The following is a 24,084-nucleotide window of genomic DNA, read 5'->3' on the forward strand; positions in this document are numbered from 1 at the left end:
TGGAGGGGGCCGACTGGCGCGGCTCGGGAGAGCGCTCCTCCGCCCCGCGCGCGGTCCCTGCGCCCCGCTCCGCCCGCGCCTTGCTGCCCGCGCCGCTCCTCGAGCGTCCAAAGCGCGTCGCCCTTGGCAGCCCAGCCTCAGTCTTCCTCCTCCTCCGCCTCCTCTCTCTCCTCCTCCTCCTCCACTGCCGCTGCCGGACACGCAGCCGCAGGCCGGGGCCGGGACGCAGCTGGGGAGTCAGGGACGCGCGCAGCCAGCCCTTCCCCCTCCGGCTCCCGCACCGCCGGCCGCCTCCCCTAGCCCTCCTCCTTTCCCCTCCCTGCTCCTTCGCTTCTTCCTCCTCCTCCTCTACCGGCCCCGGCTGCCAGCATCATGTCTGCAGGGGGAGATTTTGGGAACCCACTGAGAAAATTCAAGTTAGTGTTCCTGGGGGAGCAGAGCGGTAAGTACCCGGCTTATTCTCTTGGCTTGGCGCCGAGCCTTCCCCGCCTCCGGTTTACCCAACACCACAGGGACCCCCGGCCCGGGCTCGGAAAGGCCCTTCCACTCCCGCGTGGAGAAGAGGGATGGGGATGGGGAGATGGGGTCAGTTGGGGTGGGGCTGAGCCAGGTGCTGGGGCCAGGGGTGGGGACGATGTGGGATCTGGGTGGGGGTCCGGGGTGCAGGTGCAGGTGCTGCGGGGCGGGGAGGCCGGAGGGCGGCGGCTTGCTCCACCTCGCTGGCCAAGGCGTGAAGGCGCCGGGTTCGCTGGCTCGCTCGCACTGCGGCACCGGCTGCGGGCGACAGCGCAGGTGGCCGGGCGCCGGAGAGGGTGGGGGCAGGGGACGAGTGCCCCTTTGGGGAGAACAAGGTGGGGCTGGGGGCTGGCCGCACCCGCCACACGGCTGCGCCCAAGGGGTTCCTTGTGGCCCCTGTTTGGAACCATGTGAAAGGGAACGAACGTCCAGACCCTGGAACAGTCGCTGGGTGGTGATGGTGGGTAGGGTGGCGGGGAGGAAAGACCGACACCTGTCTTCTTCAAAGAAGCGGGTGCAGGCCATGGGCGAGCAGCGCACCGACCTCCCCAAGCTTAGGTCAGACTGGGCAGAAGGTTCCAGACCCGCTGTCCTTCGTTGGCACATGTCAGCTTCCTAGGGGTCCAGGGGTGTGGACGATTGACAGCGAAGGCTCCTCCAGTGCCAGGCGATTTGAGGGATGGTTACAGGGGCACCTTGCATTAGAGACTGTGAAGCCGGGGCGATGGGCACAGAAAGGCCCAGGCGACACGCCCTGCCTGGCTTCCCAGCCCCCCTCCAGAGAGCATCAGCCGAGGCGGAGGATTCTTCCCACCCCCACCTCCCTGCTCACCGCCCTTCTTGGGGGGAGGGGAGGTCACCGTGGCAGCTGGCCAGAGCCGGGGAAGGGGGAGACTGAGGGCTTCTCTGCTGCCACGGAGCCTCCCCAAAGAAAGCATATTTGAAACCCAGGTTGTTTGGCCCAAGGTGGGAAGCCCAGATTGATGAGCAGGGACCCCTCTGACACCTGTAGGAAGGAGTGGCTCCCAGCGCATCTCTCCAGGGGCCTCCTGCCTTCAGGAAGACAAGCTGGGCACTTAGAAAAGGATGTCCCTGGGTGGGCAGGACCCCCAGCTCTAGCTCTACAGATCAGTCCTGTTCAGCTGGCTGAGTGCCTGTCTACAAAGGTCCGAGAGAAGGGAGGCTGTGGGAGGCCCTGGTAGGCTCAGGAAACAGTGTTAGTGTGACGTGTGCATGTGGGCAATGGAGATCACGTGGCTGCTTTCTGTCTGCTGATGCTCATTTCCTGAAAAAGAGGTTGAGAGGTGGTCAGCTGGCCCCAACATGGAGAAATAGGTTTGGGACATTTCATATCAAGATCAACTCAGCCTCCCTATGTTGGGGACTCTGATTTCCTGTTCTTAATAGACCCCAGTGTCACAGAGGTGACTTTTCCAAGTCTGGAAGCCATGGGGTGGTCTTTGGCCCTAGGAGAGAATCTGCAGGCTCCGCAGCCTGGGAGTTGAATTCTTAGTTTGCTACCATAAGCCAAATTTGAGGCCTCTTGGAGACTGAGCTTCTGTCTCTGAAAAGTGGTTGATTGAAGTTCTTACACCTTCATGTCTCCCTGGTGCCTGGGCTATGGTAAGGTCTGAACAAACATTTGTTTACTCCATGTCTGAAGGAACACACTTCAAAAGAACTAGGAGTTTGATGAGGGAAAACATCTCTGGTGAGAAATCTGGGCTCCCTCAGAAACTCTGCTGAGGCCCCTTCTGAGCCCTGCAAAGCCCCTTTGTTCCTAAAAAATCACAGAACAGAGAGCCAAAACCTGAGAAAGAGGCTACCACCTCCCCTGCATGTTGAGATGGGAAGGGAGCCCCAGGGAATAGGGAGGGCTTTTCCAAAGTCCCATTGAGTTGTTAACGTTTCTGGGGGCTGAAACCCACATCTCCCATTTCCAATCCACCATTTTTCACTAGCATGTCATTAGGAAATAATATGACCTTGAATGAGGAAAGCCAAGAATCGGGGAGCTTCCCTAAGAGGGGGTGAGGATTCAGGAATGTCTGGATTGGGCGACCTGGTGGGACTGCTGGGCTCGTTGGTTGGGGGCAGGGTTTGTGGGCCCTTGGAACATGGTCATTAGGGAGGCAAGGCACTGCCACTGGGTAGATTGGCTGCTGGCCATCCTGGTCCCTTCTGGCAGGGAGCCCTAAGGCCCTGAATAGCTTCCTTCTACTTTGTTGTATCATTAGCGGGTTGCTTACCTTAGGTTCTACAGAACTTTGGGGGCCTGTGAGTTAGGTAGGGGACATATACAGCCCTCCACCTGGTGGGATGGGGAATTGCCACCACTGTCACTCTTCTGTCTTGCCTCTGCTGTGTAGCATCTGCTGGTCTCGTGTGCCAGCATCCTCTGCAGACTGTGTGGTGGAAGGAGCCTGCGAGGTCTGGTGCTCAGCCGCACCCTGGCTCTCCCTTCCCTTCCTTGGGGTCCCTCACCTTCCGTACAGGAGGGACTTGGGCCAGCTGAGCTCTGCGGAGCCTTCTAAAGTAGCAGTGACCTGCCTATAAGAGCTGAGTCCGTTACTCAGGAGCCAGAGGAAGGGAATGGAGAGATGTGACCTTCTACTGTTTCTTGTGTCTGATATTGTGGTTGCATTTCTCCAGACCAGGGGATAAGTGCTGCTGGGTTCCAAAGAGGAGAGCCAGGCTAGAGCCGCATGAGGAGGAAGACACTCTGGGCCAGACAATCTCAGGTAGACATCAGGCCTTCAAAGGTACTAGGGAACTGATTTGAATGGGAAGCCCTGGAGGAACCAGCTCTTCAGAGAACACCTCAGTGTATGAGAAAACCCGCCTCCCCGTGGTAGAGTAACTGCTGTCCCCTGGCCCGAGGGATATAGGTTGGCAGCCTTGCCTGGATTGAGATTGTAAGCAGGGTGCTGTGGACCAAGGGTGAGGGATTTCCTTGCCGCAGGGAGTCTGCGCAGTCCTGCTGGTGAGTAGATGGCTGTCTGGGCCTTCAGGACATGCCTTCATGCTGCTGGCAGAGATGGGGAACATAAGGGGATGACGCACACCAGTTATGACGAGGGCATCCAGAGAAGACTGGCAGGAGCAGTTGACTGAGGAAGGAGAGTGGGCCCGGAGGAGGCAAATGTTCCTCCTGAGTCTGATGGCGTCCTGTGGGGAGCCAGGCTTCACGCAGCACATCTGCATGGTGTGCATGGTGAGAAGGGAGTGTCAGGGACTCATCTGCTGTACTCTGTCCTCTTCTTGTCTCCCCTTCCCTGAAACTCCTCCAGCCGAAGGAGAATTGGCTGCACACAACTCAAGCTGTCTGCTTTCCCAGATGGAGACCAGAGAGCAGCTTCTCCCTCTGGCCGCCACCTCCCCGCACCCCACCCCCAGCAGGTGTGCATCAACCTCCAGTGAGATGTGCATGGTGGCCCCTGGACTTAGACACCAGTGGCTCCCACAAGCAGCTGCCCTCTCCCTTCTCTCTCCTTCCCTCCCTTCTTTCATCATCTGTTTATTCATTTAACCAGATCTTTGAATGTGTCTTTGCCCTCATGGAACTTACAGTTCAGAACGGGGCACAGATGTCTAGTAATTATTGCAAGGCTCAGGAGAGCCACGCAGGGGAAGAACAGGTGCTATAGGAAGTGATGGCTGGGGTGTCTGACCCACCTTTGGGGCAGGTGTCAGAGGGCCTCTGTAAGCCTCTGTAGACAGCAGGATGCATCTCCATTGGGCTGGCTGTGGGGAGAAGTTCCTGCAAGGAGACCACCCTCCAGAGAACTTTGTCTGTCTTCCATCCTCCTCAGGAGGAAGTGTGGGGGTGCAGGCACAGAGACAGGGGGGACTCTCAGGCGCCTGACTTGCTGGCACTGAGTAGGGACTGTGCCCCACTTCTGTCCCATTCCTCTCCAGTTAAGTTGAAGGACCATTCAGTGGCCCCACAGCCTGAGCCCTGCTCTCTGGGCAGTGCCAGCACACAGAGCCCTTTGCTGGCCTGGTGCTGTGCCTGCTGCCTCCTGCTGAAGCTCTCTCCTGCCCACCTGTGCCCAGACCTGCTTGGCTATGAACTATGGCCTCCAGCATGCCTCCACTTTTTTTTTTTTTTAGCATTTAAAAAAAAAAAAATTGATCACGTGCTGTCCCATGACCTTTCTTTTGTAGTCTGTTAACTAAGGATTTTAAAATGTTTATTAACCTTTTCAAAGGTTACAAAATACCTAATTGAATTTAAAGTACCTAAGGATGACCATAAGCACTTTGGAGGACCGTGTCTTAGCTGTCCTTTTATCCCTCCTTGTCCCCCCATGTGTGGGTGGTTTATGTTCACTGAATATCTTTTTAAAAAAAATATTTATTTTTCACTTATAGTTGGACACAATACCTTCATTTTATTTATTTATTTTTTATGTGGTGCTGAGGATCAAACCCAGGTCTTTGCACTGTGCCAGGCAAGTGCTCTACCACTGAGCCGCAACCCCAGCTCTGCTCACTGAATATCTTGATTCAAAAATGATGGCATTCTTCTCTACGTGTGAGATTTACTGATGTCCCATCAGTAGATTAAAGTGAAGAGACTCAAGGTGGCTTTGAATTAGGATTCTTTTATCCTGGCACCTGCCTGTCTCAAACCGGATTGTTGCCAGGGACACTTGAGAATCTTTTTCAGAGGACTAGATCAATGAACACTGGTGATGCCCAAATCACAATCCATCTCAGGAACCTCAAGTTCTCTGGAAATCTCCCCCTCCCCCATAGCTTTGAAGAAATACAGGACAGCTGCTGGGTCACCAGAGATGGGAAGGGACATATCAGACCTGATCCTGCCAGAGGTTCCTTGGAGATCCAGAGTCAATCACCAAGCTCCTCTGTGCCTTACCTATTCTGTCTTGCTTTCTCTCCTTTCAATTTTTCTCCCTTTCTCACTGGCTAGCTTGAGAGCAGAGCACCTTGGATGTTGGAACCATCACTTTTTATTTGCTTAAGGAGGTGTATGGGAGAGCCACACAGACACCAAGAGGAGTGTATTAATCCATTTTCTGTTACTATCATGGAATACTTGAGTGAGTCAGGTTAGTCTTATAAAGAAAAGAAGTGTATTTAGCTTGTAGTTCTGGAGAGTCAGAGGCATAATACTAGCATTGGTTTAGCTCTGGTGAGGACCTCATGGCAGGTAATGAACGGCAGGAGACATTGTGGAAGCAAGAAGTCCCATCACAAAACCAGGCTGGAGAGACTGGGGTTCCATGATCCCTTTTGAGGGCACACTCCCCAGTTGATCTAAGGACCTCCTAGTAGGTCCCACCTTCTATTTATTTATTTATAATTTTTCTTTAGTTGTCAATGAACCTTTGTTTTATTTATTGATTTATATGTGGTGCTGAGAATTGAACCCAGTGCCTCACACATGCCAGGCAAGTGCTCTACCACTGAGCCACCACCCCAGCCCTAGGTCCCACCTTTTAAAGGTCCCACCCCTACACTGAGGACCAAACTTCCAACCTCGAACCTTTGAATGACAAGCCACATCCAAACTATAGCCATGAAAACAAACCCGAATTTAGCAGAAGAGAAAAATGATAGATACAAGATTCCAATGATAGACATAAGAGAACTTACCAGCTGAGAAAAAAAGAAAAAAGAAAGAAAGAAAAAAAACGTTAGGAAAGGTTCTGGATGTGCAGTAATAGTAATTACCATCTCTTGCATAATATGATCATCATTATCGCTTACAGTCCCCAAATTATAATGAATCATATTAAAATGTAACAAAATTATTTCATCTTCATTACATCTCTAAAATCAGTCCCTGAATATTCATCCTCATAGATCAATGCCCGGACACTTCATACTAGTTCAGACGGCTCCAGAGTAGTCCTATCCAGGCTTCAGAGTGTCCCCCCTACCCCATGTCTTCTCCTGTTGCTGACTGTGTGAGATTTCCTTAGTGTAAATAATTAAGAGAAATTGTTGGATGGGGAAAGAAGGTTAGGTAAAATGGCAAAATCCGTAAGCGGAGGGGACCTGAGGGAGTACCTGTGTGGGCATTTCTCCACTGTCTGTGCGTGGTCCTTTTCCACTTCTCAACATGGAGAAGAGAAAGTGGGGGAGCTCTGGGTGGAGGTCACTGAGGGGAGAGGTACCAGGCAGTCCTGAGATGGGCAGCTCTTTTGTTAGAACCAGAAAGACCGGCTGCCAGGGAATGGGACTCCAGGCAGCGCCTGGGGACTGAAAGTCCCAAGGGGGACTGCGAACGTTGGCTAGTCTCTGTTTCCTGGAACAAGGGAAGGGAAAGATGAAGACCTACTCCTAAGAGCTCCTGAGCCAGGTCTTTATTTATATCTTGAGGCTTGAAATTTCAATTTCCTTTAATTATTTCTATACCTTTTGCCCCAAATGAAGTGGGATCTTTTTTTAAAAAAAGTCAATTTTCACTACTCTGGATACTTTTATGTAAAGTGATTTATTTTTAGTAGAAAAAAAACAGATTTATCCTGATCTCTTGGTAACAAAACCAGCGGGAGCCCGGGGAACTGGGCCACATGTCTTGGCTTGGTGCCACTTGTCCCCAAGGGGTGACATACCCAAGGAACAGGTCTGGTTCCTGGAGGGTGCAGATGATAACTTACCCTTGAGGGCAGAATAGAGCCTTTAAAGCTTCCAAGAAATGCATAAAAAGAATGGCAGCTGTGTCCTTCCTGAAGTTCATCTCAGGTGGCATTTATTGAACACCACTGTGCCCAAGGCTCTTCAGGGATACTTTAAACCTTTCCCAGCCCCTGTGATGGACGTGGAATTACCCCATTTTGTGGATCAGGAGACAGAGTCTTGTAGAGAGCTGGCCCTGCCCAAGGACACACACTGTGTGTGTGTGTGTGGCAGAGTTAAAATTCAGACTCAGGTCTCTGTGAGGAACACAGTGAACTGCTGGGTCTCCTGACCAGACTGGAAGCGTTACTAGCTTGGCATTAAGCTCAGAGCTGGAACCAAATTCTAGAACCAGAGTTGGAGCTCCATTGGACACCAAGCCTTATGGACATGAGGTCTGCCATGACTGGCTTAGTGCATGTCCCTGACCAGCTGAAGAAGCAGCAGGGCCCAGCACTGGTTAAGCTGCCAAAGGGTGTTGGGGTCACTGGAGGGCCGTGGAGCCCTTAAGAAGGAGACAGGGTCCCCCCGAGGGAGTCTGGTGGGGCTGGCATTGTGGGGCAGGCCTTCTGTTGTTACTGGAGTGACAAACCACCCCTGCTTTTTGGGGTGGCTTGAAGGGAGTCAATAGAGTCAGCGGGCGGCCCACCCCTGCAGAAAGATGCTGCCCAGGCTCTGGCAGAGGATTAGTTACCAAGGAGGGAAGAACTAGTCAAACGGGGTAACTGGCTCCCACCTACTGTGGGGTAACCCTTCCTGGCCACAGTCTCCCTCTAGACCTGGAGGAATCAGGAGCCTGGAGACCCTTGATTCTGTCCTAGGTCTACTACTGGCTGCTATGTGTTGGATGAGCCCCAGCCCATCTTTGGCTCTCTGAATATGTCCCCTGCCCAGACGACTGGACAGAGTGACCCATGGGGCCAATGGAGCTCCAACTCTGGTTCTATAATTCAGTCCCAGCCCTGAGCTTAATGCCAAGCTAGTAACGCTTCCAGTCTGGCCAGAGGGGTTTCAGAGAGGAGGGCATGGGATCAGGGGCTCTGCCCACTGTTTCCCCACATACAGTCCTCTCCAGCCTACCCGTTCCCGGGGTCCAGCCCTCCCCAGTGTGTCCATGGCCCTCTAGCTCCTCTCTCCTGATATGTGCCTGGCCTGAGTTGCTGGGTAACAGGGGCGGCCCCATCCTGCACTTTCTGCTGCTAGAAGGCATTTCTTCCAGACAGAGGATTTCAGATAAGGACAGTGGGGCCGGAGACAGCTCCTAAGTACTCCTTGTCCAAGACACTAACTTCCATAACCAGGTAGGTGAGAGTGGTAAGTAGTGAGGACAGGAACCAAAATGGGTTTGCAGTGTCCCCGCCCATCCAGGCAGAGCTCAGAGACCCCAGCTCGCATTCCAACCCTATCACCGCATCGGGCCTCCTGAGTCCTGGGCTTCTACCCCGGCTCACCCCTCTCTGTCTGGATGGACTTGGGGTGCAATAGCATCACCCATGCCCATTTTCTTCATTGGGCATAACATTGGGGTTTTACAGGATCAAATGCATGAGTCCATGGCCCATTGGTAAAAGCTCAAGGGCTAGGTGGTTTTGTCAATGATGTGGTGACAAGTCCCCCCAACCTCATAGCTGTTCAGGAAAAGAGAGTTATAGGTGCATTGACCACTTCTGTAGGTGAGCTGCGCTCCACAGCCTCTGACCCCACAGCTAGAGCTGCGCATCCCATTTATAGCTACAGAAAGCAAGGCCCTGGGAGGCGGAGGCTCTCACACAGCAGGACCTAGAAGTGGCTAGTACTGAGCAGGAGGAAAGAGGGCCGAGTCTCTGAATCCCTGGTCCATGGTTTTTCCCTGGGGACACCTGCTCAGAGGCAGGAAGCAGGACAGACCTGCCCCACCCCACTCCTCAGGGGCCGTCACAGCTGCTGGTGGGAAGAGCAGCTTGTCTTCTGCTTGACCTTCAGGGCGGAGGCTTCATGGTGGTGTGATTCTAGTCCTTCAAGCAGGGAAAGAGTTCAGAACAGTGCCTGGTCCAAGGTAGGCAGGCAAGAAGTCTGCACCAGTATTCATCGAAGTATTATGCACACAGGCAAAGCTGTGAGCAGGGTCTCCTGCTGGGAGCTGTAAAGGCTTCCTGCAGAGGTTTTGCATGGTGAGCAGGAATTCACCAGCATACCAGGGAGGCCGGAGGACAAAAGTCCTGGCCATGCCACTGCAGTGAGGGGCTTGGGGCTCCCAGGGAATCAGGCGTGGTTCAGGGTGTCTGGACCTGGAGCACACAGGTGGCAGTGAGCCCACCCCTGGAGGGCCTGGCTTCCCACTGTGGGAGTCTAGGTCATCCCTGCAGGCAGTGGGGACCCCCACGGGCTTTGAAGGAGGAGGGTCATGCTTATTATTAGAAGGTGAAGGCAGGACATGGCTGAGCAGAGATCCAGGTGGCTGAACTAGGTCAGGCCTGAAACATGCATGGGATGGAATTTAGCAGGAGCTCATGTGGGGGGGGGGGCAAGGGTTCAAGCTCCTTCCAGCTCTGCCCTGTTCTGCTGGGGACTGTTGTTGCTTGATTCCTTCTCTGTAAAGTAAAGCCCCAGGGACAGTGCAGGATTGTCAGGAAGGGGCTTCTGTCCTTCTCCACACTGGACTCTGGTGCACTAGAGTTGAACACCTTGAGCTCCCCTGTCCATCCTGTCTCCACAGTGGCCTGGGTCCCCTGACTGCTCTGATCTACCAGGGGTAGGTTCAGGACAGCTGGCAGCCCTTCTAGACTCTTCCTCTTTTGCCGCCTACTCAGGAGGGATGTGGCATTTGGTGAGAAGCTGGTCACTGGGTGTGCGATCCCTCCCTATCACTGAGACCCCCTCCCCCATCTTCTGGTCACTGGAGGTGTGAGCCCCCTTGACCCTCTTGAGCAGCTTCCTGTCATTTCTTCTGTTCCTGTGGACACTTGGCTTTCTTCATCATGTGGATCCCTGGAGGCTCTCTGTTGGCTTCTGTCTCCCCAACAGGCCTGGGAGGACCTGAGAGAAAGCAGCAGCGTGTGGGGGAGAGTCCCCTTCTGTGCAGTGGAGACAGAAACCCAGGCTTGAGCTGACTGCCTGAAAAGTCAAGGCTGAGAGCTAGGAGCCAGAGTGGAGGCAGGGGACTACCCTGCTGGACGCACCCTAACCCAGAGGGCAGCCTGTTCAAGTCAAGTGCTGTAGACGCCCCCAAACGGGGGAGCTCGTGGGCTGTTCTCAAGGCCTGGTGACCTTTCTTCCCTGCTGTCCCTGTCTTCTGCCAGGCAGCACCTCCTGGTGGCTACAGAGCACCAGCTTGTTATTCCTTTGCCTGTGCAGAGATAATTCTCCCTGGGCCTGGTCAGTGATGACCACCTTTCAGTCCCCACCACCCATGACCGCTCTGAGCCAGGTTAATTGTCTCTGAGGTCGGGGTGGGTGGGGGAGCTGTCCTCTATGCTTAGTGCTCAGCAGAGGTGTCTCGCCCACCTGGACATGCTGGGCCCAGAGGAAGAACGGCCTGGTAGTGACCGCTTTGACCTGTTCCAGTCTCCTGTGGTCCACCATTTCCTCTACCCCTGGAACAGGCAAGGGCAGGACCAAGAGACCCATCCTTGGTTCAGGATTGGAATGCTGTGACTATGGCCATGGTGTACCAGAGACGGGTCTCTAGGGACAAGAAAAACCTCTCCCTCTGGGGAGCGGCTGTGCTAATTCCGGGAGAGGAAGAGAAAACGTTCTGTTCTGACCCCGTGATGAGCGGGGGATAAATGCCACACAGACCAGAGTGCACCAGGCATTTAGAACACCCTTTGTGTTTGTGTCCCTTGTCCAGCAGAGGCAGAGGGCTGGAAAGAAGCAAGCGGCCTAGGGGAAGAGAGACCATGGAGATGCTGAGTCAGGGAGGGAGCTGTGTGCTGGCCTCTCACAGGCCTAGGGAGCCCAGTGATTGGCAGCTGAAGGCAGGGGTGCTGTCCACTCTAGGGTACTGACCAAACCCAATGAAAGGCTGGAGCTTCCCAAGGTACTGCTAGTGAAGGATGAGGCTCCAGCCCACAGGGCAGGACAAGCAAGTGAGGAGGGGCCTTGCCTGCTTGGGGTGGGAAGATGTCCATCAGTCCCACCGCCTCATCCTGCGTCCTGCTAGCTGTGGCTGTGAGAAGCAGACTGAGCTTTCTCTCTCCCTCCCGAAGGTCAGGGCTCCTCCTGGCTGTGACCCTGCAGCTCCCTGTCTCTGGGCTGCTGCAAGTAGAGCTGGGTCTTGGGACCAAGACCTAGTTCTGTCTAGTTCTGCTCTTCCCTGAGTAGAGAACATCTCTGAGGAGGGTTTCTTTTTTAAGGAGAAACCACACCCACATTCTTTTTATTCTAGCACCAGCCCCTCCTGATAGCACCAGGATCTAGAAATTCTCCCCCAGTTCTGATCCACTAACTCTTCTCCTCCCTCCTCCTCATCCCACCAAAACTCTGTAGGCTGCTGCCCAGATTAGAATGAGGATGAGAGGCCTGAAGAGGCTGCTGGCCAGCCCACAGCCCTGGGTCCCTCCCACCTACGTCTTGCAGAGGGCAGAAGCCCAGATGCTGGGCCAGTGAAAATCAGCTCCTCTCCTCCTTCAGCAAGGAGCAGAGGGGCCCCTCTGGCTGGAGCAGCAGATGAGGTCTCTACTCATCCATCCCCTTCAGCTGGGAAAGGGCTGGCCATGAAGTGGGGGAGCTGGGCAGACCTCAGCTCCTGCTCACCTGGAGCCTAGGTTCAGGCTGGCTGGCAGAGCTTTGATCTCAAGGCAGAGAGTCCTGTGAGTTTTTCCTCCAGGGAATCAGCCCAGTTCACTGCAGCAGGAGGAAGGCAGAGGCTGGTGTCGGGCAGAGGCACATCTCTTAGGAGCCTGTCAACGTGAGATGGTGTGGCAGGCACAGCCTGAGGTGACCCAAATGAGTCACACCCTTGCAGAGGTCCCTCCTGAGTGCCATGGAACTTGTGACTTGCTTCTAGTTAACACAGTATGGCAGAGTTGGAGGAATATCACTCCTTTGACAAAGGAGTTACATGACAGAGGTTATATGACAAAGGCGCAAAGGTGATAGGCTAGTCACTCCCATGATGATGCTTCTTTAGAGACTCCTCTTGCTGGTCTTGAGAAGTAAGCTGCCAGGTCATGTGCATGTGAGGTGGGGGGGTCTTGTGGCAAGTGGAACTGTGGTTCACCTCCAAGAAATAAGAGCAGCCCCCAGTCAACAGCCATAATCAAAGGGAACCTCAGTCCTACAACCATCAGGAACCAAATTCTGTGGAAGAGGACCCTGAGTTCAAGAAAGAAATATAGCCCAACACCTTGATTGCAGTGTTAGGAGACCCTGAGGTCCCTTGCAGGCCATGCCCAGACTCCTGACCCACAGAAACTGTGAGATCATCAATAACGTGTTGTCTGAAGTCACTGTGTTGGTGGTATTTGTTACACAGCAACAGATAGCTAGTACAATTAAGGTGAGGATTTTAGAGGGAGGAGATGTCTTTAACAGAGAAAGAGGTGGAGTTCCCAGAAGCCACCAGAACCAGCAGCCACCCAAAATCAGCCTGCAAAGCACCCATGGGGGTGGCAGGGTGGGGTCTGGCTCTGATTCTTGGTTGGCTACTATTCTTGTTCTTCCCTAATCACAGGTCTTGCTCCTTGGTGTGATCCTGAATAACCCCCCCTGCTTCCTCGGACTCGGCTTTCTCCTCTGTCACATGCAGGGCTGCACCAGACATCCTCTAGGCCCTTCTTAACATGACTGGCTGTTCTGAGATCACTCTGATCTAGAAGCCTGCTCTGATCTGTTCTAGAAGCCTTCCGGAAGCTTCTCTGCTGCTCCTTGGCACCTCCCATATTGTGTGTTTCCCCTAGGGCTCTAGTGACTCTCCTGCAGTCACACTGGTCAACCTTGTAGGCTCAAATTGTGGCAAGGACAGGAACAAAAAGAGCGACCTGTGAGGTTGTCTAGTTATGCACCAGAAGAGATAGTGTCACTGTGACCTGGGACTCTGTCACCCTGGGCAAATAACCCCTCTTCTCTGGCTTCACATCTCCTCTGACAGAGTCATTCCAGAATCCTTGGTGGCATAGTGGCATATGCTGCTGCTTTTGAGAAGGGCTCCTTAGGAATTTAGAACTTGCAATATGGGGAAGGTCAGCCTGGTTATCACTTCCCTGTCCTGGTACCCAGGTATCCAAGCCCCAGGAACATTGACCCAATTCCCTTTGTTCCCTCCCCCAGCCTGGCCCTCTGGGCGCACCCCGGTGCCTGTCTAGCAGTTGTCTCTGGACAACAAGAGCTGGGGATACAGCAAGCAGCCCCCCTGTTTTCCTGGTGGCTTGCATCCACTCCCAGGCCCAGGTCCTCGCGATCTAGAGGTGCATTTTCCTTCCTAGAGACAGTGGTCCTCATTTCTGAATTTCACAAGGAAGTTCCCTATTCTTTTTTTTTTTTAATATTTTTTAATTGTAAATGCATCTTTTATTTATTGATTGATATGTGGTGCTGAGGATTGAACCCAGGACCTCACACAAGCGAGGCAAGTGCTCTACCACTGAGCCACAACTGTAGCCCTCCTATTAAGTAAATCCTGAGCAGGGTACTTGAAGTCTTTCCAGAGGGTGGAGGGGGAGGGGGTGGCAGTTCGTTTTACTGACCGAGTGAGAAGGCCTGGGAGTTCCATTCTCCCTCTTGTGCTGCCTCTACAGCGGGCCCTGGGGGAGCAGAGGCTGGGCCGGTGCCCGTCTCCTCAGCAGGCAGCAAGGTAAGCAGCATTGAGCAGGTTGCATGAAGGTCCATGAGGACAGGAGGAGGAGCACTGGGACAGCTCCCTGTGCTCACGGAGGGCTCCATCCGGGTTTACCAGTCAACACCAGGGCTGTCCCTCCAGGGGGAACCTCTGAGAAGGTGGTAGACATCTGGGGACATGCCCTGTCTATCTCCTGAGCAAGCTTGGTCTCATGGTCACTCCAAAGCTGTATTTCTGGGGTTGGGGCTCTGGGCCCACTGACCTTGTAACAGGTCCCTCTGTTCCGGGCCTTGGCTGACAACCTGGAAAGTACATCGTGCCTCTCAACACTCTGTGCACCAGTCTTGTTGGCCTGCTGTCTTGTTATTGAGGCTTTTAACATCCACGCCACCAGCAATGACCCTTGGGAAGAGAAGGATGAGCATGTACATTACCTCTCCAGACTCCATGCTGGCTGGGCCGTGACCTCCGATCAGTTAAATCAGCTGCCAAATGGCAACAGCACCAGCCTTGTCACAAGATCATCTGCTCCTGGGCAGTCTCCTCCTCCACCGCGTGCATGCACTCGCTCTGAATTAGTTCTTCCTGGCACGTGCAGCCCCTCAAATGCATGGACATGATTGGACTATGGTGCCCCCTGGAGTTGAGCTGAGCCCATTCTGATTGATCTAGCCTTGCTGAGAGCTATGTCAGAAAGTTGCCCTGTGTGCTGTGGCTGGGGACTCTTGTTCTCTGAGCTGCAGGCGAAGGGTGACTGGCAGGTGCTGATTTTCTCTTGGGTCCTAGAGGGGAGACTCTGCACCTTATAGAAGCTGCCAGGAGTGTTCAGGGTAACTCAGCGAGGCAGAGAGGATGCAGACGGTGGGCAGGAGGAACACTGCGGCTGTGGGGGTCAAATCCTAGCTGGTTTTCAAGAATTTCTGAAGGTGCTGCCCTCGGCTGTCAGTCCTCACAGCAAGGACATCAAGGGAACCAAAGAGTTCCCATACTTCCCAAGGCCTCTGGTGCCTGCGGATTGAGCATATGTGTATACGTGCATGCAGGTGTGTGTGTGTGTGTGTGTGTGTGTGTGTGTGTGTGTGTGTAAGTACAAGCAGCTCTGTGCATGTGTACACATGGTGGACACACGTGGGCCCTGCCTCCTGAGCTCATGAATCTAGACTTTCTCCATTTCCTGGCCTGTCATTAGATGGGCACACAGCTAAGTCACGGTCCTCCATGATGTCTAAGTTGGTGCCAAGTACAGTTATATTCGACTTAGAAAAATGTCATGTTTCTTTAGTCAGAACAAGCCATTTACCGAGTATACTGGGTGTCTGAGAGACATGAATATGTGTATATAATTAAAATAATCATCATATAAAAATACAATAATTTAACTTTAAATTTTTAAGCTTCTCCCCCTCCCTCTCCCTGCCCTGTGTGGTGTGTGTGTGTGTGTGTGTGTGTGTGTGTGTGTGTGTATGGTGCTGGGAATCAAACCCAGAGTTTTGTGCATGTGAGGCAAACATTCTAGCACTGAGCAACATCCCAAGCCCTCCCTTTAATTAATTATTTTTTTTTTTTTAACCACAGTCAAAAGATTCCTTTAACTTTTTATTTTGAGACACTCTTAGGCTTATAGAAAAGTTTCAAGAATAGCACAAAGACTTCCTATTTGTATTTCACTTTGATTTCCCAATTTTTAAGTTTTTACTGCTCTGGTAGAATTTGTAACACTCTCGTGAGTTGGGCATTTCTATCCCCACTGTACGTATGAGGGAAGGTGAGCCTCAGAGAGGATAGAAACTAACACATGGTCACACAGCAAATGAGTAGCAGAGCCAGGATTAAAATCCAGGCCTGTCAGACTTTAAAGTTGCATGCACCATGTATGTTAAGCGTGAGTGTGCAGAATCCTACTCTTTGTGCTCAGAGAGCTTCCTTTCTTGTATTTGGGATCAACTAGCAATGAATCATCTCAGAATCTGTTTGTGTTTATTTCACCTTCACTTTTGAAAAGACTTTGGCTGGGAGTAGAGCTCTGTGTCAATATTTTTCTTTTAGTACTTCAAAGATGCTACTTCTTTTCTTATTTGCAGTTTCTGATAGTGTAACAAAGATTTTTCTTCTGTGTTTTCTTGGGTCTGTGATTCAATATATTGTTATTTTTTGTTTCAACAGTCAATTATCTTTTAAGAGACTTAAATAAGAAGAGAAAAATCATCTGTATTTATCCATGTCATGACTGTTTCCTGTGTTCCCCATTCCTTTGTTTAGATCCACGTCTCCATCTAGCACCATTTCACTTCTTCCTGAGGGACTTCCTCTAACATTATTGTCACTAGTCTGCTGGTGGTGAATTCTGTTAGCGTTTGTGTTTGAAAAAGCATTTTGTCTCTGTTTTTTTTTTTTTTTTAAGGTGTTGTTCCTGGATACAGAATTCTAGGCTGTTTCCTTCCTTCTTTCCTTTTTTGCTTTCAATACTTTACAAAACAATTGCTTCCTTGTTTTTGCTTTGTTCTGGCATCGGGGTTGAAGCCAGGGCCTTGCACGTGGATTGAGTTGCACCCCAGCCTCTCCATCGTCTTCTTACTTGCATTGTTTCTGGGAGAAATCTGCTGTCTTCTTTCTTTGTTTTGCTGTACGTAATCTGTCTTTTTGTAATTTCTTCTTACTTTTATGATTTTCTTTTCTTTTTTTGGTGCTAGGGATTGAACCCAGAGATACTTTGCCACTGAGCTATGTCCCCAGGCCTTTTATTTATTATTTTTATTTATTATTTATGATTTTTCTCTTGTTCGCTGATTTTGTGCAATTTGATTATGCTGTGCCTCAGTGTAGCTGCTTTTGTTCCCTGTTCTTGAGGCTCATTGAGCTTTTCTTGATCTGTGAGTTTATAGTTTTCCTCAAATTTGAGTGTTTTTCTGCTGCTGACCTCCTCTGCATGCTTTCCGGTGACATATATGGTAGACCACTTGACCTTACTCTGCAGCTCACTGGGGTCCCCCAGTCATTTTTTACTCTTCTGTGTTTCATTTTAGATCGTTTTTATTACTGTATCCAAGTTAATTGATCTTTTCCTCTGCAATGTCTAATCATCTCTGACATTGTAGTTTTCACCTCTGATAGTTTGATTTGTATCTTTAAAAATATATTCCACGTCTCTATTTAAAATCTTTGAACATATGGAATGCAGTTATAATAACTGTTCCTTCGGTCTTTATCTATTAATTCTAACATCTGTGTCGGTTTGGGTTTGGTTTCGGCTGATTGTTGTTTTCTCCTCTTGATAGCTCTATTTCCTTGCTTCTTTGCATGGTTGATAATTTTTTATTGGCTGCCAGACATGGCGAATTTTGCCATGTGGAATACTGAATAGTGTTGCATTCCTGTAAATATTCTGAATATTTCTTAACTGAGACCAGAGTCATGCTCAGTGTGTGGCTACTCGGAGCACAGCCCTTCTGAGGACTCCCCAAATGTCCCATGGGCGACAAGGCATTCCATCTGGCTGGTGGGGACAGGCTGTCTCTAGCCTCATGGGGGCCCGGGCAGTTTGCTGTGATCCATCTGGGTGGCCGGTCCCCAGTCCCAGCTAGTTTCCACTACACACTGGCTGTCCAGTGCTCAGCTGAAGACTTGAAGCAGGCCTCACACACCGCAACTCTCTCTGGGGGGTCTCCCTCCTCTCTGGCACCCTGTCTTGTAAATCTAGTTGCTTTGTTTCCTTCAGACTCAGCTCCATCTCCTCATCCTAGGAGGTCCACCAGGTTCCACTTGGCTTGATAAACATCTGTCACTGTCCTAGAGAGCATCAAAGTGGCTTGAAACTTTCTCAAGGCAGCCATCTTGGGGGCTCACCTCTTTTGCCTCATGTCTTTCGGGGGCCATGATTATCTAATGTCTGTTGTCTTGAAAATTGTTGTTTTTTTTTATATTTTGTCTGTCTTTTAGGTAGGAGGATAAAAATCTGTTCCCTATTACTCCATTTGTTTTGTTTTGTTTTGTTTTGTTGAACCAGGGATTGAACCCAAGGACACTTAACTACTGGGCAACATCCCAAGCCTGTTTTATGTTTTATTTAGAGACAGGATCTCGCTAAGATGCTTAGAGCCTTGCTAAGTTGCTGAAGCTGGCTTTGAATTCTCGATCCTACTGCCTCAGCCTCCCAAGCCACTGGGATTACAGGTGTGTGCCACTGCACCTGGCCTGTTACTCCATCTTAATCAGAAGCTAATGTCTCAGTCCTTGTTTCACATTCATTCATAAGTTTGTAGGAAGACTGGTCTGAGCCCATGACTCTGAAGACTGTTTTGAGCAGGCAGTTGTTACATGGTCTGCTCACCAGCCTTGATTTTCATCAGTGAACTTCATCCAGTTAATTACATGAACACATATATTTGCTCTTTGAGTGGCCACACAATTTCTGCACCCCATATTCTTTGTTGAGAACTGCCCAGTTCTTATAAGCTCAGTATTAGCAACTGGTGTGGTTTTATCTCAGGAAAACAGTAGTCCCCCTTGTCAGTGGTCTTGCTGCTTCTATTTTAGTTACCCGTGGTCAACAACAAAGAAGGGTGGCTACAATGCATGAAGATGTTTTGAGCAGGGGCACATTCATATAACTTTTATTAAGTGTAATGCTATAATTACACTATGATATTATTGGTTCTTAATCTCAAAGTGATCCTTGGTATGTATGTATAGAAAAAAAGCACAGTATGCATAAAGTTCAGAGCTACCCATGGTTCAGGCATCCACTGAGAGCCATGGGTTATTCTGTGTAGATAAGGGGGGATACTGTACTGTGAATATTACAGTTGGGCACGCTGTTCTTTTCCACTTGGACTGCCTGGGAACTCAGGAAGTTTCTCAGTCTGGGAAAGATGTTGCAAGGTGCACTTCTGTAAACAAACTTGGCTCCACATTCTCCTCTTGGTTTACCTAACCTTTGTTACATAGAATTTGTAGCTACAAGAGAGATTTAATCTCCCTCAGTTCAGCTGACTTGAGCAACCAGTGAATGATTAGAGGAATGATCCACAGAGTGAGGCCCTGAGAAGTCATAGAACCAGGCTTGGAGCAGCAGCCTGAATCCTACAGGACTGGTCTTGGAGAGACTCAGTTCCTACACTGAGTACTGGCAGGTAGTTCCTACACTGAGTACTGGCAGATAGCCTGGCTATCTCTGAGTGCAGAATACAGAGGCAGGGGTTTCTGTCCCACTAGATTCACGTCAATCCTATCAGGTAGAATCATTTTGAGGAGGGGGGTTACCAGGGATTGAACCCAGAGGCACTTGACCACTGAGCCACATCCCAGGCCCTATTTTGTATTTTATTTTAGAGACAAGGTCTTGCTGAGTTGCTAAGTGCTTTGCTAAATTTCTGAGGCTGGCTTTGAACTCATGGTCCTCCTGACTCAGCCTCCTCAGCGGCTGGGATTCCAGGCATACACCACCGTGCCTGGCTCAGGTGGAATCTTAATGAGAGCACCAGCTTCAAGAAATCTGTCGTGTGCCTACCACATGCTGCAAGGAAGAAAAGCTCCTGCACTGGGGAGGGTGGTCTTACACCTTCTCCAGGGTCATGGGGTCATTCAGAGGAACTGGAGCCTGCTCAACATTGTTATTGGTGGGTGGCTCTGATATTATGACACTATTTTAAACAATCATGTATCCAAGTCCAAGTTTTGCAAGTCACCAGCAATCCTTTTTTTGAGGTACAGGGAGAATTTGTTCAGGCAGTTAAATAAGGACAGATATTCTCTGTGCACAGCAGTCACAGGCTGAAGAGTACAGCTGCTCCGTGCATGCCAGGGCTCTTGTCCCCCTCCTCCTGCCTGCTGTAGCAGATAGCTGGGACACTGTCTGTGGGCTCCAGGCTGGGCGAGGGGCAAAAGTGACAAGGGTTAGTGAGGCGCAAGGATCAGAGGATCCCACCTACAGCTGGAAGAAATCCTTTCTTGGTACTTTGATCCTGCAGAGCAGTGCTTCAGGCTTGGTGAGCACCTGTCCTCAGTCTATAAAGCACCTTAAAGACCATGGAACCCAACCTCATTGGAGGCCCGGCCTCTGAACCTAGTTAGAGCCAGGATGTTCGTGGGTGGGCACATCCCCCTCATTCTTTGATCATTTAAAGAGTAGCTCTGGCCACTTCCCCTGCTGGCCCCTGGCCAGCCTGGTGATTAAGCAGTTCACCGGTCAGTCATGGAACCGCTCTTATTCCAGGTGCCTTCCTCAGCCCCAGGCTCCTGCTCTGAACATTTCTTTAGGAATGCCCCAAGCACCAACTGGCCAGCCGGATTCTGGGGCAGAGCCCTTTTGACACAGTGAGTAGCAGATGAGCACTGTGGCCTTATGCTGAAGACCCGCCTTCAGGCACACTTGTCCTGTATTTCCATTTCATGACCTCTCTTCCTTAGCCCTCAACAGTCTGGTGTCCCCTGTACCTTCTGTCCCCTAGACATCACAATCTTTCCCATTAACTGACTTCTATGCCTGCCCTTTCCTTTATGCCCAAATTAGGTGTCCTGGTTTCAGGTGTGAAAAGTCGGAGCCAGTATCTCCAGATCATTCTGGAGTTGGGGAAAGCATTAGGGCCCCTAGACCCCTTGCTGGGCCTAGCCTGACATTGAAGTTGGGGAGGACTCTTAGGGTTAGGGAGTAGGATGCACCCTCTAGATGATAGGCCCCACAGTCTTTAGTCCTCACAGCAGACTTGGCCAGGGCAGCTAGGGAAACAGATCTTCCCCAGTACCTTGAGAGTCTGCTTTGGGCTTTGGGCTGGGCAGGGATGGTTTGTAGTGTCCTGAGATCCTATGGGGCCATGGGGAAGAAGGAGCTGAGGCCAAGGCTGGAAGTGTCAATATCTGTGAAATCCACCCTCTTAGATTCTGCAAGTGAGATCATGTAGTGTTTGTCTTCCTGTCTGGCAGAGTAGATCACCACAAAAACAGGTAACCGAGTGAGGCAGTGAATTATGCTATTAGCTTGACTGTGGTTGCCTTCACAGAGCACATGTCTGTCCACATCTGTCTACCTGCATATCACAGCATCACCTGGTACATCACCCGGGCCTCTCCCAGCCCGGGGCCTGCTGCCAACTTGTTTCCCTGGAACTTGCCTCATTCTGCTGAAGGTAGAGACTCTGGGAAAAGAAGCAGGAGAAGGCCAGGGTGTTGGGATGGGTGGGAAGGGACACTGAGACTGAATCTTCCAGTCCCATCTGGGTCACACCATGCCGAGCCCCAGCTGTGGTACCCTGTGAGACCGCTGGGCCTGGGTAAAGGTGATTGGGTGGACACCTGAGGGACTGACTATACTGAGTCCCCTGCAGGCTCTTGATGATGCCCGTAGTTGTCTTAAGTGTCCTGGTCCCAAGGGACCTTTACGTCCTAAATCACCCTTCCTTTTCCCGCCCTCATCTTTCTATGTGGTTGAATCATGGGCTGCTATGTGGAATGGATTTTTCTGGACCCAGGTCCTGCTCCTTCTTGCTCGGATGGGAATGCTGAGGCCCTGAGGGAGCTGTGGTGGGATCGAGACCTACAGCAGGCAGCGGGCACATAGGAGGCCAGAGCCGCCTTCTGCAGGCTCAGGCTCCCCCTTTCCCAGCAGGTGGGGGGGGACAGCAAGAGATAACCCTGAATGGCCTGCAGTTTTTCCCCCCTGGGCCGGTTTCCAGGGTCACTGTGCTTGGATAGAGAAGATGGGGGTGGGTTGGGGCCAGTGAAGAGGAGATCCAGTGGGGAAGCAAGAGGGTCAGGCCTGGGTCAGGCTGGTGCAGGAGAACTGGCCTAGGCTGGAGCTCTGCCCACTCTGTTCCTGCAGGGCCCGCCCTCCTTCTCCTTCCTTCCCTCCAGCTTCCCTGAACCATCTTCTCTGGGTCCCTGGTTGAGGCCCAGGCGGCTGAGCATCCTTTGGCAGAGGGAATTAACACACTTAATTAAAGTGTCCAATGAAGAGCTTTGCCTATTTCTTAATTACCGGCAGAGTCTTTGGGGGGATGGTTGGAAATGGGATTCTTCACCTGTTTCCTCATTTTAGTGAGCCAGCCAGGCCCTCAGGGCTCAGGTGGGAGCTGGCAAAACCGCCTTTCTGAGCAGCAGGGCAGCGGGCTGGGGTGTGCAGGGGGAGCCTGGCCCCAGGCTTATCTGCTTCTCAGGAAGGAGGGGGCTGGAGTTTCTGCTTGGTGAATACAGAGCGAAGGAACGGGAGCAAGACTTGGGCAGGGCGTCATCACAGGATAGGGCTCCGTGCACCCCATGCTCAGCCATAACTGGGGACTTTGTGGGTGGAAGTTGCAGGCCAGTGGTGGAGGCCTCTCCTGAGGCTGCTGTAGAGGAGGGTGACACTGGTCAGGATGGCCTGTCCTGCGGGCAGCGGGGCCAGAGCCAAGCCCCGTGCAGATTCTCCCCAGCACTCACAGCCTTTCCCACCTGTGTCCTGGAAACTGAGCTGCTGGGAGAGCTGAGTCTGCTGTGCCCCTCCAGGGTTAGGTGGCCAAGGCTCTGGCTTGGCTGGCGAGGGCCCCCCCCAGAGGGTGCACACCCTCTGCCAGGCTTGGCAAACCCTCCGTGAAGTCTCTAGCTGTTATCTTGTGCTCTGCCTCACGCTCTGGCCCTGACAGCCATCTCTCCACCCACACCCACACCTGCTGTGGAAGTGACAGGGAGGAGAAGTGTACTTCGTGAAGAGAGGCAGTGTCAGAGCAGATGTTTGGGAACTCACTACCTACTCAGCCCTCAGCCTGTGACCTGGACACAAGCCATGCCAGGGAGAACTCATGGAAACAGACCCCCAAGCACTGGGTCAAGCTGGCTTCACAAGACAGGCACGCAGAAGTGTGGGTAAATGTGTGTGTGCAGAGGACACCTCAGCCTTCCATCCGGGGCTCCGCCCACTCCCTCCCTGGGAGCATTTTCCCCTCTGATCCTGTCTCCACCAATCACACCCAGCCCCGCTGCCACCTCCTTCAGGAGGCTGCTGGGATTCCCCCAGCAGGGAGCAGCTCTTCTCTTTTATGGGCTTCCCAGCAGCACAGGGGCATTTTAGGTGTTTGCATCTGAAGCCACATCACACTGGCCAAGGGCACCTTGGGAGCAGTGGTGCATCTGTGCCCAGTAGGGACCTGGCACGGAGGAAGCCCGAAGTGGGTGTTTGCTGAGTGGGTAGAGAAGCCTCACCGTCCTCTGTAGCGACTTCCAAGCCAACACCAAAATATATATATATATAAAAAAAAAATCTGTTTACCTGGAACCTGCCACAGAGATGGGGTCGGGGGCCCATGAAAGGCTGATGGAGTGAATGGGCCCCCAAGGTGAAGTCCAGGTGGATGCTTGGAGCTGATGGTAAAGGCCAGCACTCAGTCCACCCTCTACTGAGGAGAGATTGCCAGGGTGTGGGACCGAGCTCCTCTGGATAGCCCATAGGTGTCACAAGAACTGGCCTGGCTTAAAAAAAAAAAAAAAAAAAAAAAAAAAAAAGAATTAAAAGAACAAAATATTTTCATGGAAAATAAACTTAGATCCTTCACTCATGGGATTGGATGACTTCTTTCCCCCTGAAAACAGTGCAGGTGTTTGTGCTTTGGTCTGATGATTTTAAAGGTTTACACGGGTGACCTGAGTCTGTGGTGATTGCTTGGTGTTTGCACCTGGTCCAGTTGGCCGAAGCTCAAGTGCTGGCAGGTGACAGAGAGACATCCTGGGTGCTGCTTCTCAGACTCAGAATGCCTCAGGGTCCTGGCAGCCTCCTCTGCTCACTGTCTCCCCACCCCACTGCCTCTGCCTTGCAATCCCCCATCTCTCACCAGACTCCTGTTCCCGGGCTGGCCCTGTAGGCCACTTTTCCATTGCAGTGTAGATTTCTTTCTAAAGCTCAGGTCTGTTGCTCTGATTATCTAATGATGTCTATCAAACCGTCCCCAAACCCAGTGGCTCAAGGCAAGGAGAATATTAAGGATTCACAATTGGAGCAGGGCAGGGACAGCATGTGCCTGTTCCCTGTGGCATCAAAGGCAGCTGGCAGGTCGGGGGTGGAGTCCCCTGAGGGCTAGCTTACTGGCAGGTTTGCTGACTGATGCTGGCTACTTGCTGGGGTTCTGTTTTCTTGCCACAAGGGCACCTCCATATGGTCTCCCTCAGGTATGCTGCCTACCTTGGTCTTCCTCGCAGAT

The 24,084-nt window shown here is 51.8% G+C and overlaps 1 protein-coding gene across 2 annotated transcripts in view; it reads left to right on the top strand.

Annotated features, from left to right (window-relative positions):
- The first annotated feature begins 372 nt into the window (after nucleotides 1-372).
- The window catches only part of Rab6b (RAB6B, member RAS oncogene family), a 57,840-nt gene continuing 34,128 nt past the window's right edge, over nucleotides 373-24,084 (top strand). For both annotated transcript variants that reach the window (XM_076868540.1, XM_076868541.1), the window contains exon 1: nucleotides 373-442. In XM_076868540.1, coding sequence (XP_076724655.1) covers nucleotides 373-442 — 70 coding nt within the window. The remainder of the gene's footprint in view (nucleotides 443-24,084) is intronic.

This window comes from Callospermophilus lateralis, chromosome 10 (genome assembly GCF_048772815.1).
Source record: "Callospermophilus lateralis isolate mCalLat2 chromosome 10, mCalLat2.hap1, whole genome shotgun sequence".
Lineage (NCBI taxonomy): Eukaryota > Metazoa > Chordata > Mammalia > Rodentia > Sciuridae > Callospermophilus > Callospermophilus lateralis.